Below are 12,431 nucleotides of genomic sequence, written 5' to 3'. Positions count from 1 at the left end.
TAGACTTGTCCGGTATAATTGATCCATAATAAATACAAAGAACAGAGAACAGCACTTGGGGTCCGATGTACCAACATTCGGACCGAAATTAGGAAATCAGTATTCCTCATGTATGAAACTCTTTTGGGTTTCGTTAGCGATTCCTAGTCTGTCGCAAGTAGACCCATCTCATGCATATTAGTCAGGTCGGTCGCAGTTTCCCACGCATTACAAGTCACAGGCACCACAGGGTGGGGGTCGGCTGCGGGTCATCGGACCGCCATGTCTGGGATTGCTGTTTAATTCAACTTTTTTTTATGCAGCCCTGTTTCCTTAATGGATAATGGGCTGCATTTATAATGAAAAAAAGGAACGTTTGCAGTTTCATTTTTTAAGCGTAGGCTCTTAAAAAATATTTGTTACGCATTCTCAAAGCGAAATGTATCCCCTGGGGACCCCTTCCTATTTGTAAATGGGTTACCACCTCCTTCAAGGAGTCGGTAAAAAAAATTATGTTTTTCGACCGCAATTCAGTTGCAAAACTTTCATACATCCCATTCAGATTCAGTATTTGGAAAGGACGCCCTAAACACGCTCCTTCGAAATACCGAATCGCAAATACAAATTGCAATTCGGTAACCATCACCGTTTCTCAATTCCTGTTTTGCAGATATGGAAACGCATTTTTGCAGTTGGAAATGGCCGTATCAGACTGCAATAATGCTTTGTATGTATATCCCTAAATTATTTATTGTAATTTGCAGACTGTGGCTGTGCTGGGAAAGAGCGTCGCTGGTTTGTGACATTGTGCCGCCTGGACTGAAGAGCATTAGCTACAGAATCCCTCGTCCCTTATGTGATATTTTTCTGATGAATAGTAATCCCACACTTTCCAGGGTAAACATTGTTGAGTTCAGTTTGCATTACTTACATGTTCGCAGTGAAACAAAGGGAGGCGTTCAGAGAGTATAAATGCTAGATTTAATTCAACTCACAGTGAAGAGACGAGGAGGGCGCTCACCTGTAGGTTGTCGATTAATGAGATTTCATTGTGGCTCAGGTCAAGGAACTCGATTCTCGGAGTCAGCCTCTGTAGAGAAAGCAGAAATACTGTTCAAGGCTCAGAGCGAAACAGATGTTGGGATACGTGTAGATGGATTTGATCTTCTAGTACAACCTTTAATATCTTTTCGGGTAATTAATCAATATGCCAGTGTCTTAAAAAACACAAACAGAGGGTATGTAGACACTACATCCTGCCATGAGAGACCCTTGTAGTTCCCAATGGTGCAAGAGTCTAGACCCAAGGCTTGTACCTGGATGGCGCCATCGATGTACACAGGAACCACACGGATTCATCGCTCTAGTCCAAGAGTGCAGTCTCCTCCTGTGTTGGGTGTGGCAGCAAGGGAGGTGCTAATGTAGGCCATGAGCGGGACCTTACTCTGGGTAACTACTAGTAGTGCAGAAGTTACACAGAGCTTCTTCGCCCTCACACGCGTGTGAAGCCCTCAAACACTCAATGGGCTCCTGGGAGGGGCCGGTGGTAAAACCCTGAACTTGCAATCTGGTCTGTCTGGGACCCTTGGGAGCAGAGCAGGGGACCTTGAGAGAAGGCGCAGCCACGGCAGAGCCCCCTCCTGGGTCTCAGCTTGAAATGTGCAACCCATCTTCCTAGTTCCCCGGCATGAGGTGTGACAGAGAACCTGGAAATGGAGCAGGTGGGGGAAGGGCCATCAAGAAGCCCGACTAGGGATGATCCTTGGACATAATAAATGGAATAATAAAGTAGAGCGGGCGAGTGTGTGTGTTTTCAGGGGTGAGATGTGTAGTTGAGACTCAACCAGCAGGATTGCTGTGCATGTTCCTGCATCTGATTTATTTGGACATCACCAAAGACAGACAGACAGACGGACCCTCCTCACAGCGTCCGACCCAAACAAACACATCTAAGACCTATTGTACACCTTGGGATGAAGAGACATACCTGCTGCAGACTTATTCAGACTAAACTACCAGACTAATGGAGCAAAGCTGTCCCTGAAGCCCGAGACGTGGCCAGGCATGAGCTGGGTTTATTATTCAAAGGGCACTACACCATGTGTAGCATGTGTCTTGGTAGGAAGCGCAGCGGACGAGCGCAGCGGGCGCGACGTTTGCGCGCCGAAGGCGCGCCTAAGGTAAGCCCGTCTGCGCCCGTCCGCAGCCGGACGGGGCTAGGAGCACGACCCCATGCCAATTTCATCTCTTTCTCCTCTGAGGAGCTTATAACCCTCCAGGGCCACTGGCCACTCTTGGACTCTGTCCGCAGGCATATTATTTCACTAGGGATTGCACCCTCTCCCACTCCTACTCTGCCGTTCTCTCCGCCCGTCTGTTCCCCGCAATGCCCTCTCCCACCCGACCCTTCCCCTCCTACTCCGTCACTATCCATCCTCTTGCTTAACACCAGGTCAGCGGTCAAGCACCATCATGAGCTCTTCGTCTTGCTTGATTCTGAGAAGCCTGACTTACTGCTCTTGACCGAAACCTGGTTCTGTGACTCTTCCCTGCCCGTTCTCTTGGCCACCCTCCCCCCCTCCTATGTGGCCTTACGCGCTGACTGTCCAGCAGTTAGGGTTGGCGGTGGAGTGACGATTATTGTTCGGTCGGAACTAAATTTTCAACCCATCCCCTCTCCCCCTATCCCCCCCACTGAATTCCTCACTGTTCGCTCCCTCGCCCTCTCCCCTCCTATCACCTGTCTCCTAATGTACCGTCCTCCCCAGTCTTTGCCTCTGTTCTTGCCGGCTTTTCAAGACCTACTGGCCAACATGGTGGTCAATTATGCCTCGGTCTTGGTACTAGGGGATTTCAACTACTGGCCCTCGGACCCTTCTGAGTGTACAGCCTCGAAAGAATTCACAGAGACTCTCACATCTTTAAATTTTATACCACACATCTCTGTCCCCACTCACTCTCGTGGTCACACTCTTGACCAGGTTTGGTCTCTTAATCTTCCAGTTTCCCCGGTGACGGTCTCCCCCTGTCCTTGGTCCGACCATGCCCTTATTTCCTTCTCCGTCTCTCTCAACCCGATATCCAAAGTCCCCCACGCTAAAAACACCTGGGCGCGGAATTGGAATAGAGTTGACTTTCCCACCCTTACGTCTCACCTTCAGAATTCTACCCAGTCTCTCTCTGGTCTCTCGTCCGACTCCCAAGCCAACACTATTAACACCTGGTTGGCTAGAGGCTGTGACTCAGTGGCTCCCCTGCGTCGCATCTCTGTCCGGCGACCAAAGGAGTCTAACAGGTGGTTCAATGACCACCTAAAAGAACTAAAACTGTCCGCTCGACAGGCAGAAAGGCACTGGAGGAAAAATTACTGTCCCTCACTCAAATCCCTTTATCTGAAATCACTCGCCGACTACAAGATCGCAATTCTTGCCGCCAAAACCTCTTATTTCTCAACAAAAATTATGTCTGCCGAAAACAAACCTAGGGAGATCTTCGGCATAGTGCAGGACTTGGCTTACTCCGACAGGGCTTCACCTCAAATCCCCCCATCCCAGCCTCTTTGTAATCAACTAAACACTTACTTCCTTGATAGGATCACCACCATTAAAGCCAACATCCCCCCCCCCCCCTCATCAGCCTATGTCGACCCTTCTCCTCCTACTGTTCAAAACCTTCTCACCTCCATCCCCCCCTCACTGAAGAGGTATTCCTGGACTTACTCCCCAAAGTAAAGTCAGGTTCTCCGGCAGACATCTGTCCGGCGTGAATTCTCCAACGAATCTACTCCTCTTGTCCTGAACTCCCCATTACCTTCCTTAACAGCTCCCTAGCGCAGGGAGTAGTGACCCCTACACTCAAATCAGCCACCATAGTGCCCATCCTAAAAAAGCCTGGCGCTGACCCATCCATCTCAGCCAACTACCGCCCCATCTCCCTGCTGCCCTACTTGGGCAAGGTGCTGGAACGCTATGTCACCATGGTACTCAGCACCCATGTAGAGGCCAATGGGGGATTGGCTTCCCGCCAGGCTGGCTTTCGACCTAGGCACTCGACTGAATCAGTCGTGGTATCAGTCCTGGACAACCTCAGGAAGAGCATGGATCATAAACACCAGGCCCTGGTACCCCTCGATCTCTCGGCCGCATTTGACACGGTAGACCAGGGGTACTCATAGTACGGCCCGCGGGCCGGTGGCGGCCCGGCAAGCCTTCCTTGGCGGCCCGCGGACCTTGCCGACAATCGTACCTGGGCTTTAAAAAAATATGTATTAGTGTTAGAAAACGCCGCCGCAGCAGCGCTTGACTGAGAGGACTCGGAGACTGATAATCACTGCTCCCCCGGCCCCCACAGAGCAGAGGGGAGATGCAGGGGCACTAAGAGGTGAAACATGACAAAGCCTCTGCTCTGTGGGGCCGGGCGCCCCTAGAAGAGCATTACTGCTGAGATGTGTGAAAGCGTAGTGTTGACACAGAGGACACACTCATTCTTGCACAGAGCCGCCCTCCCCCTTAGTGTACTGCTGGCTGTGATTGTGTCTCACTTTGCATCATTCCGTTCTGCACTGGGTGTTGCGTGGGCAGAGATGCCCACACCAGAGAGACCCGCCACGTCATCGGAAATTCGAAGTGCGCCTTGATTTCTACGTCCAGGAGAGACAGCTAGCAGGAGAAAGCCGCGAGTTCTGCCTAGTCTGCAGCCGAGGCGACAGAATGCCAGTCCTGACTCCTGAAGAGAGGCCATTGAGAACTATTCAAATGCAGAGCCTGCCATTGTCGCGCCGCGTGCACCCCGCCTCCTCGCCATTGGCTCCCAGGGTTATTAATGTGCCCGAGCACACCCTCCTTCAGGCTCTGTCCTCTTTATCTCAATTGTCACGGAGCTGTGTGCAATAAACATCAGCTGGTACCTTGGGGTAGTGACGTGTGCTGTGAGCCTGCCCCATCCTGGCCACTCCTCTTACCCCCCCCCCCTGGGAATGATAAAATCGGGGCTTCTTCCGAGTTAAGACTGCACCTCTTGTAACTTAAGTGTGCTGAGGGAGGAACCCACTTAAACAATGGAAGATTCCGAGGATGCTAAAGAGCTCTTAAACTGCACGTGTGATTAGGCGCTCACACTTATTCACTGACTTACACGAGTGTCTACAACTTTCACTTTTTAGTGGTGCATAGACATATGTGCAACATACACTGTGCCTAATGGCACGGGTCTGTGACGTCCTCTGCAAACATTCCCAAAGGCGCTGGAAGTTTTATGCTTCGCTGCGGTACCTTGCTCTCGGCTGATATCTGGGTAACTGCTCTGGGTTCAAGGGCTGCAAAGCGAAGAATAAACCCATGTTTGTCTGCACCACTCTGTGCTGGGGCATGTTTATTTATATATATTTTTTGTAGCGCACAGCCTCCTGCCGTCCGGGCTTCAGGGCGCTGTAGAAGGAATGAGGGGCTAGGCGAGGAGTAAAAGAAGTATGTCCCAGGGAACAGTCACTGCTTGCATGGGGGTACATGTACACAGGCATGTACAGAGGGTCAGCAATTTAAAGCAAGCATTGGCATAGCTAATAGGTCTTGTTGGTTTTACTATTGGTCCTATAATTATAATATGCTTTACAAGTTGGTCTGATTATCAGAAAATCAGATCCATTCTCTAAGTTAGAGAGATCGAGAGGGAGGGCAGGAGGGAGAGAGCTAGATCGAGAGGGAGGGCAGGAGGGAGAGAGCGAGATCGAGAGGGAGGGCAGGAGGGAGAGAGAGATGGAGAGGGAGAGAGAGGGCAGGAGGGAGAGGGAGGGCAGGAGGGAGAGAGAGGGCAGGAGGGAGAGAGAGATGGAGAGGGAGAGAGAGGGCAGGAGGGAGAGAGATCAAAAGAGGGCAGGAGGGAGAGAGAGGGCAGGAGGGAGAGGGAGGGCAGGAGGGAGAGGGAGGGCAGGAGGGAGAGAGAGATGGAGAGGGAGAGAGAGGGCAGGAGGGAGAGGGAGGCAGGAGGGAGAGGGAGGGCAGGAGGGAGAGGGAGGGCAGGAGGGAGAGAGAGGGCAGGAGGGAGAGAGAGATGGAGAGGGAGAGAGAGGGCAGGAGGGAGAGAGATCAAAAGAGGGCAGGAGGGAGAGAGAGGGCAGGAGGGAGAGGGAGGGCAGGAGGGAGAGGGAGGGCAGGAGGGAGAGAGAGATGGAGAGGGAGAGAGAGGGCAGGAGGGAGAGAGAGATGGAGAGGGAGGGCAGGAGGGAGAGAGATGGAGAGGGAGAGAGAGGGCAGGAGGGAGAGAGATCGAGAGAGAGGGCAGGAGGAAAGGGAGGGCAGGAGGGAGAGAGAGATGGAGAGAGAGGGCAGGAGGGAGAGGGAGGGAAGGAGGGAGAGGGAGGGCAGGAGGGAAAGAGAGATGGAGAGGGAGGGCAGGAGGGAGAGGGATGGCAGGGTGGAGAGAGGGCAGGAGGGAGAGAGAGATGGAGAGGGAGAGAGAGGGCAGGAGGGAGAGGGAGGGCAGGAGGGAGAGGGAGGAGGGAGAGGGAGGGCAGGAGGGAGAGAGAGGGCAGGAGGGCGAGAGAGGGCAGGAGGGAGAGAGAGGGCAGGAGGGAGAGAGGGCAGGAGGGAGAGAGAGATGGAGAGGGAGAGAGAGGGCAGGAGGGAGAGGGAGGGCAGGAGGGAGAGGGAGGAGGGAGAGGGAGGGCAGGAGGGAGAGAGAGGGCAGGAGGGAGAGAGAGGGCAGGAGGGAGAGAGAGGGCAGGAGGGAGAGAGAGATGGAGAGGGAGGGCAGGAGGGAGAGAGATGTATGTATGCTGGGTCTGGTAGCTCAGTGGATGAAGGCATCTGCTGCAGGGACCTGTGTGCAACCTCATGGTCACAAGTTTTCGTTTTGCTTTAGCCCCGCCCCCTCCCCCTCTGACCCCGCCCCCACCAGTGCGGCCCTCGGCCACAAACCACACTGTAAATTTGGCCCCCGAGAGAAAGTTTGTGAGTACCCATGCGGTAGACCATACCATCTTACTGTCCCGTGTCAAGGCGGCTGGAATTGAGGGAGCAGCCCAGGTGTGGCTTTCCTCCTTCCTGAGGGACCGCACTCAGGCGGTCCGGCTCGGAGATTTTACAACCACCCCACTCCCCGTCACGTGTGGTGTCCCCCAGGGTTCTTCCTTGTCCCCCCTACTATTCAATCTTTACATCTTCCCCCTCATCTTCACTCTTCAACAGCTGGAGGTCACCGTGTTTAACTACGCGGATGACCTCCAGCTCATATTTGACCTATCCTCTTCTCCCCTCTCTGTTTCCAGCTTCCAGCACACCATGACATTTATCAGGGACTGGATGAACCACAACCATCTCAAGTTGAATCCGGACAAAACCGAGTTGGTTCTTACCGGAGGTTCTTCCAGTCCCTGGAACTCTCTCTTCTGGCCCCCCACCCTTGGTCCCGCCCCCACTCCTTCTACCACGGTCAAAACACTGGGGGTTAAAATGAATAATCAGCTTACCCTCCACTCTCAAATCAGCTCCGTAGTCTCCTCCTGCTTCCTCACCCTCCGAACTATCCGCACTGTCGCTCGCTTCTTCTCCCCCCAGGCACTCAAAATGATCATGGCCGCCCTAGTGATATCACGGCTGGACTATGCCAACGCTCTCTACAACGGCATACCAGCATACAGTCTAAGGAGGCTACAGGTGGTCCAAAACCAAGCCGCCCGGCTGGTTTTTGGTCTCCCACGCTACCACCACTCCACACCCCTCCTCAGGGAGCTTCATTGGCTCCCGATCAAGGAACGTTCTCTGTTCAAAACCGCCTGCATGGTTTTCCAGGCTCGTCAAGGCACCGCACCCGCTTTCATCTCCTCACTAATAAAAGAATACGTTCCCTCTAGACAACTTCGTTCCTCCTCCAAGTCCCTCCTCCAAATCCCACGCTTCAGACGCAAAAAGTGGGGTGGGTCCAACTTTTCCACCTTGGCCCCCACTTTCTGGAACTCCCTTCCAGACCACCTACGTGCGTCTACCCACTATGTATCCTTTCGTAAGGATCTAAAAACGTTTCTTTTGAAACAGGCATTCCCAGTGTAATCCTCCTTCCCCGGCCTCAATCCCGGGCTCCACTTTCATCTCTGTAGCTAATCCCCTCCACTAGCGCCAAGAAACCGTTCGGTGCACGCTGCGCTTTATAAATGTTTTAAATTAGAAATTAGAAATTACACCAGCCAGAGTGCTTCGTAGGGGCGGCATAGCGCGTTACAAGATCCTATGTACAGAGCCTACTTGCAACTGACCATTTGTGAAATCAAATACGTGTCCTTGTGTAACGCAGGGGCTCTGGGAGGCCTCCTGGTAGAACCTTCACCTACAAGATTTGCAGAAGACGTGCGACTGGTCTTTGGGACACCAACCTCCATGCTTTGATTACGCAATTCAGGGAAGAACATAACATGTGTATTTGTAAAGCGCACGCTCACCCCTGACGGGGCATCTTGGTGCTGAAAAACAGATGTTTATTGTTACCCAACTCAATGGTACTCATTTTATCGACCTCAGATGGATGAAAGGCTGAGTGGACCCGCCGGGATTTGAACCTGTGACCATGAGGACGAACACAGGCCCCTGCAGTGGATGCATTAGACAACTGATCCACCAGACACAGACCAGAGACCCGCAGAGTCGCAAGAGAGGCCACCTTGATGCAACAGTCGTAGAGGGGACACTGTAGCGCTTAGTGGTGGTACCCGTGGGTCTGACAGTGCAAGGAGCTACTCTTCGCCTTCAGACGTACATCAACCCTCCAAATGGATCCCAAGTTTTAGTCAAATATGAATGAACTGCTGCCCCCCCCCCCATCACTTTTGGATGGGAGGGGCCCCTCGCTTGTACCCTGTGCTCGTACAGATGTGATGGACTTGAAGGAAGGGACTGGGCAGATAACCAGGAGGCATCATCAAGAGCAGAAAGCAGTAACAAAAGAACGACTGCAGCGATAGAGAGTCTCATGACGATGAAGGTCCTGGAAGCGACGCCATCTCATGGTCAGGACCTCTCGCGACTGAGTGCCAACAGAGGAGGCCCATCATGCAACGCAAAGGCACAGTGAGGTCACACGTGGACTAGGATGAAAACTTTGAAGGTTGTTCGCAGTGTCATTTGTCGCTCATGGTTGATGTATATTTAACTAACATTTTGGAGTGTAGATACAGAGTTAAGAGGATACCACGGAGGTGTGTGGGGTGGACTCCTACAGGGCTGGCGCTCGCCCTGTGAACCCCAGGTCAACGCCACCCTGCAGCGTGCTCTGAAGGTTTTGGCTTGAACCCAGCTGGGGCTGCCCCAGGAGCAGCATCCTGCAGTTACATCATCAGGTAAGTGTCAATGTTCTTCCTGCCCCAGATAGTTTATAGTAGGGGCTTGAAATGTTCCACAATTTCAAGCAAGTCGGTTGTGAAATAACTGTGTAGGCTTTATTTGAACTTCCAACTATTATGTGTAAAATAACAGATTTTTAGAAATGTTGTTAATAAATTGTTGGAATTGAAAAAGTATATAAACACTATTCTTTCTGCTCTTGATTCTACAGGTGCGATCTTGTGAGACTGGAAGCAAGATATACTTTATTTTATATCCAACTTCCTTATAATCGAATCAAAATATGAAGAAAACCCAAAACAAGATGAACTTGGGAGCAGTAAAATAATTTTACAATGAACAGAAACAGAGTCTGAATCAATGAATGATCTATAAACAAACAGAGCGGTGTTATCAAAATAGGAGACGGAGTTTTAGAAGAGTGAAGTCTTTACCAAGGAATCGTCGATGTGGGAGATGCGGTTGTGGCTCAGGTCCAGCGTGGTCAGGGCGCTCCACCGCGGGACCACAGCAGCCACTGGAAGGTCCACAGACATCCCCTCGGGCTCCCATTGGTCAAACTCCAGAGCTTCGGGCACCAGGATGTCCTGTCAGGGCGGAAACAAATGCACAGCGGAGGTAGGCTTGGTCAATTATCAATTTACAAATTAAAGTTATAGGTTATAAACAGTCAATCAGTTGGATCAATGGAACTCTACAAAACTAATTGAATTTGTTGAAATGATGCAGTTCAATAACCTTGGCGGACGCCCGGATCAAACTAAAGTTGTGTAGACATTGATCGCTCTTTGGACTTTGAGGTATCAGGTCTGATTGCCTCATCGGTGATCAGTGGGATTTTAAATCCACATACAATCCAGAAACAAGTAATCTAATCCCGGGTGTAATCCGGAGACACCTGGCTGTGTTCTCGCCCGGCTTCAATCACCTGTGGAAGGACTCACCCTCCCTGTGGGGGTCCACCCTCCCATACGGCTGGGAGTCTTCGCTGGAGTGCTTCTGCAGACATGATGGGGGCACTTTCAGTGCACCTGGGGGCCAGCCCTTCATGACAGCCCGGCCAGCCATTCATTGACCCAAGGGGGCGGGAGACCCTCCCGGTGTCCTTAGGGGTGGGGGGCACTGGCCTTTATTCCATGCGTGGTGGAGCTGAGCCTGGAAAACAAAAGCAGCCCAACACTGGAGGACATGCCCTGGCGAGGAAGACCCTTGGATGCGGTGTGAGCGTCTGTTCTATGGTGAAACGTGGGCCCTCAAGGACGGGCCCCCACCAACATCACCCCGGCTGGGACTCGGCTGCTGGAAACAAGGTCTTCACCAGGTGGAGCCCAGCGAGCGGAGGAGGGAGGGTGCCCAAAGGGACACCTGCTCAATTCTGATGGATGCTCAGTGGTCACCCAAATCGGGCACATTTTATGCCCCACAGATATATTCTGTCAAGAACCGAATAGTGGACAAATGATACATGTTGAAAGGCATTCAATAAAATGCACATCCATTATTGTGCCTCCAGATTAGCATATAAACGTGGTGCATGGTTGTATGGCATGTATCCATTGGAAAATACTTGAAATGGGCCATCTGTCCTGTGCTATGACAGCTCAGGAAAGTTATTCCAGGACAACACAGGTGTGTCAAGCGGCACAGGTGAGCCAAGCATGCATGCGTCACCCCGAGTGGGACGGGTATGCTCAGACGGGAGTCCTGTGCTCTGCATGCCACTGGAGTCAAGCTATCCTGGCTGAAGAGGGGTGAAACCCAGAAACCGGTCCCAGGAGGCTTGTTTCCGGTCCAGGGAGGACCAGGCTTGGCAGTTCAGGCTGGACTGTTCCCATGAGGCACAGGGTCAGACTGATTTGTAAATGGCTGGTTTTAAACTGGGGTGTCGTGGTAAGCAAGAAAATGATGGATTTAGGCCAAGATCTCTGACTGGAGGGGAGCGTTTGACATTGTTCTGCATTCCGTCCATCAATTGTTCTTTTTACAGATTAGCAAAGCAGCACAGGTGTACCCAGCGGCACAGGTGCGCAGAGCGGCAACAGCACAGGTGAGCAAAGCAGCACAGGAGCTACCAGTGGCATAGGTGGGCAGAGCAGCAACAGCAGAGGTGTGCAGAGCAGCACAGGTGCACCAAAGTGAGTCAAGCAGCACCGGCACAGATGCGTCACGCAGCAATGTCACAGGTGATTAAAGCAGCACAGGTGAGCAAAGCAGCACAGGTGCACCCAGCGGCACAGGTGCACCAAAGCGAGCCAAGCAGCACTGGCACAGATGCGTCACGCGGCAGCAACACAGGTGAGCAAAGCGGCACGTGTCCAGAGCGATAGCGACATGGGTGCGCCGAGCAGCACAGTTGAGCCAAGCAGCAGCGGCGGCACAGGTGAATCAAGCATCACGGGCACAAGTGCACTGAGGGGCAGCGGTACAGGTGAGACGAGCAGCACTCTGGTGAGCTAATAGCAATAGAACAGGTGAGCTGAGCAGCACAGGCGAGCCAAGCAGTGCCAACACCGGTGCACTGAGGAGTACAGGTGCGCTGAGCAGCAGCAGCACAGGTGAGCCAAGCAGCACCAGCACAGGTGCACCAAGGAGCATAGGTGCTCTGAGAAGCAGCACAGGTGAGCCAAGCAGCATCAACTCGGGTGCACCAGGGAGTATAGATGCACTGAGCAGCAGCACAGGCGAGCCAAGCAGTGCCAACACAGGTGCACTAAGGAGTACAGGTGCGCTGAGCAGCAGCAGCACAGGTGAGCCAAGGAACATAGATGCGCTGAGCAGCAGCACATGTGAGCCAAGCAGCATCAACTCGGGTGCACCAGGGAGTATAGATGCACTGAGCAGCAGCACAGGCGAGCCAAGCAGTGCCAACACAGGTGCACTAAGGAGTACAGGTGCGCTGAGCAGCAGCAGCACAGGTGAGCCAAGGAACATAGATGCGCTGAGCAGCAGCACATGTGAGCCAAGCAGCATCAACTCGGGGGCACCAGGGAGTATAGGTGCACTGAGCAGCAGCACAGGTGAGGCAAGCAGTGCCAACACCGGTGCACTAAGGAGCATATGTGCAACGAGCAGCAGCACAGGTGAGCCAAGCAGCGCAGACACAGGTGTACTGAGGAGTACAGG

At 52.7% G+C, this 12,431-nt stretch overlaps 1 protein-coding gene across 1 annotated transcript in view; it reads right to left on the bottom strand.

Annotated features, from left to right (window-relative positions):
- The window catches only part of NISCH (nischarin), a 173,523-nt gene that overhangs the window by 67,866 nt on the left and 93,226 nt on the right, over positions 1-12,431 (bottom strand). The window contains exons 8-9 of the mRNA XM_086939404.1: positions 9,743-9,895; positions 1,001-1,069 (exon numbers count right to left, since the gene is read on the bottom strand). Of these exons, the coding sequence (XP_086795530.1) occupies positions 1,001-1,069; positions 9,743-9,895 (222 nt within the window). The remainder of the gene's footprint in view (positions 1-1,000; positions 1,070-9,742; positions 9,896-12,431) is intronic.

Source organism: Lissotriton vulgaris, chromosome 9 (genome assembly GCF_964263255.1).
Source record: "Lissotriton vulgaris chromosome 9, aLisVul1.2, whole genome shotgun sequence".
In the NCBI taxonomy this organism is placed as follows: Eukaryota; Metazoa; Chordata; class Amphibia; order Caudata; family Salamandridae; genus Lissotriton; species Lissotriton vulgaris.
This window is presented reverse-complemented; position numbering and strand designations above follow the sequence as displayed.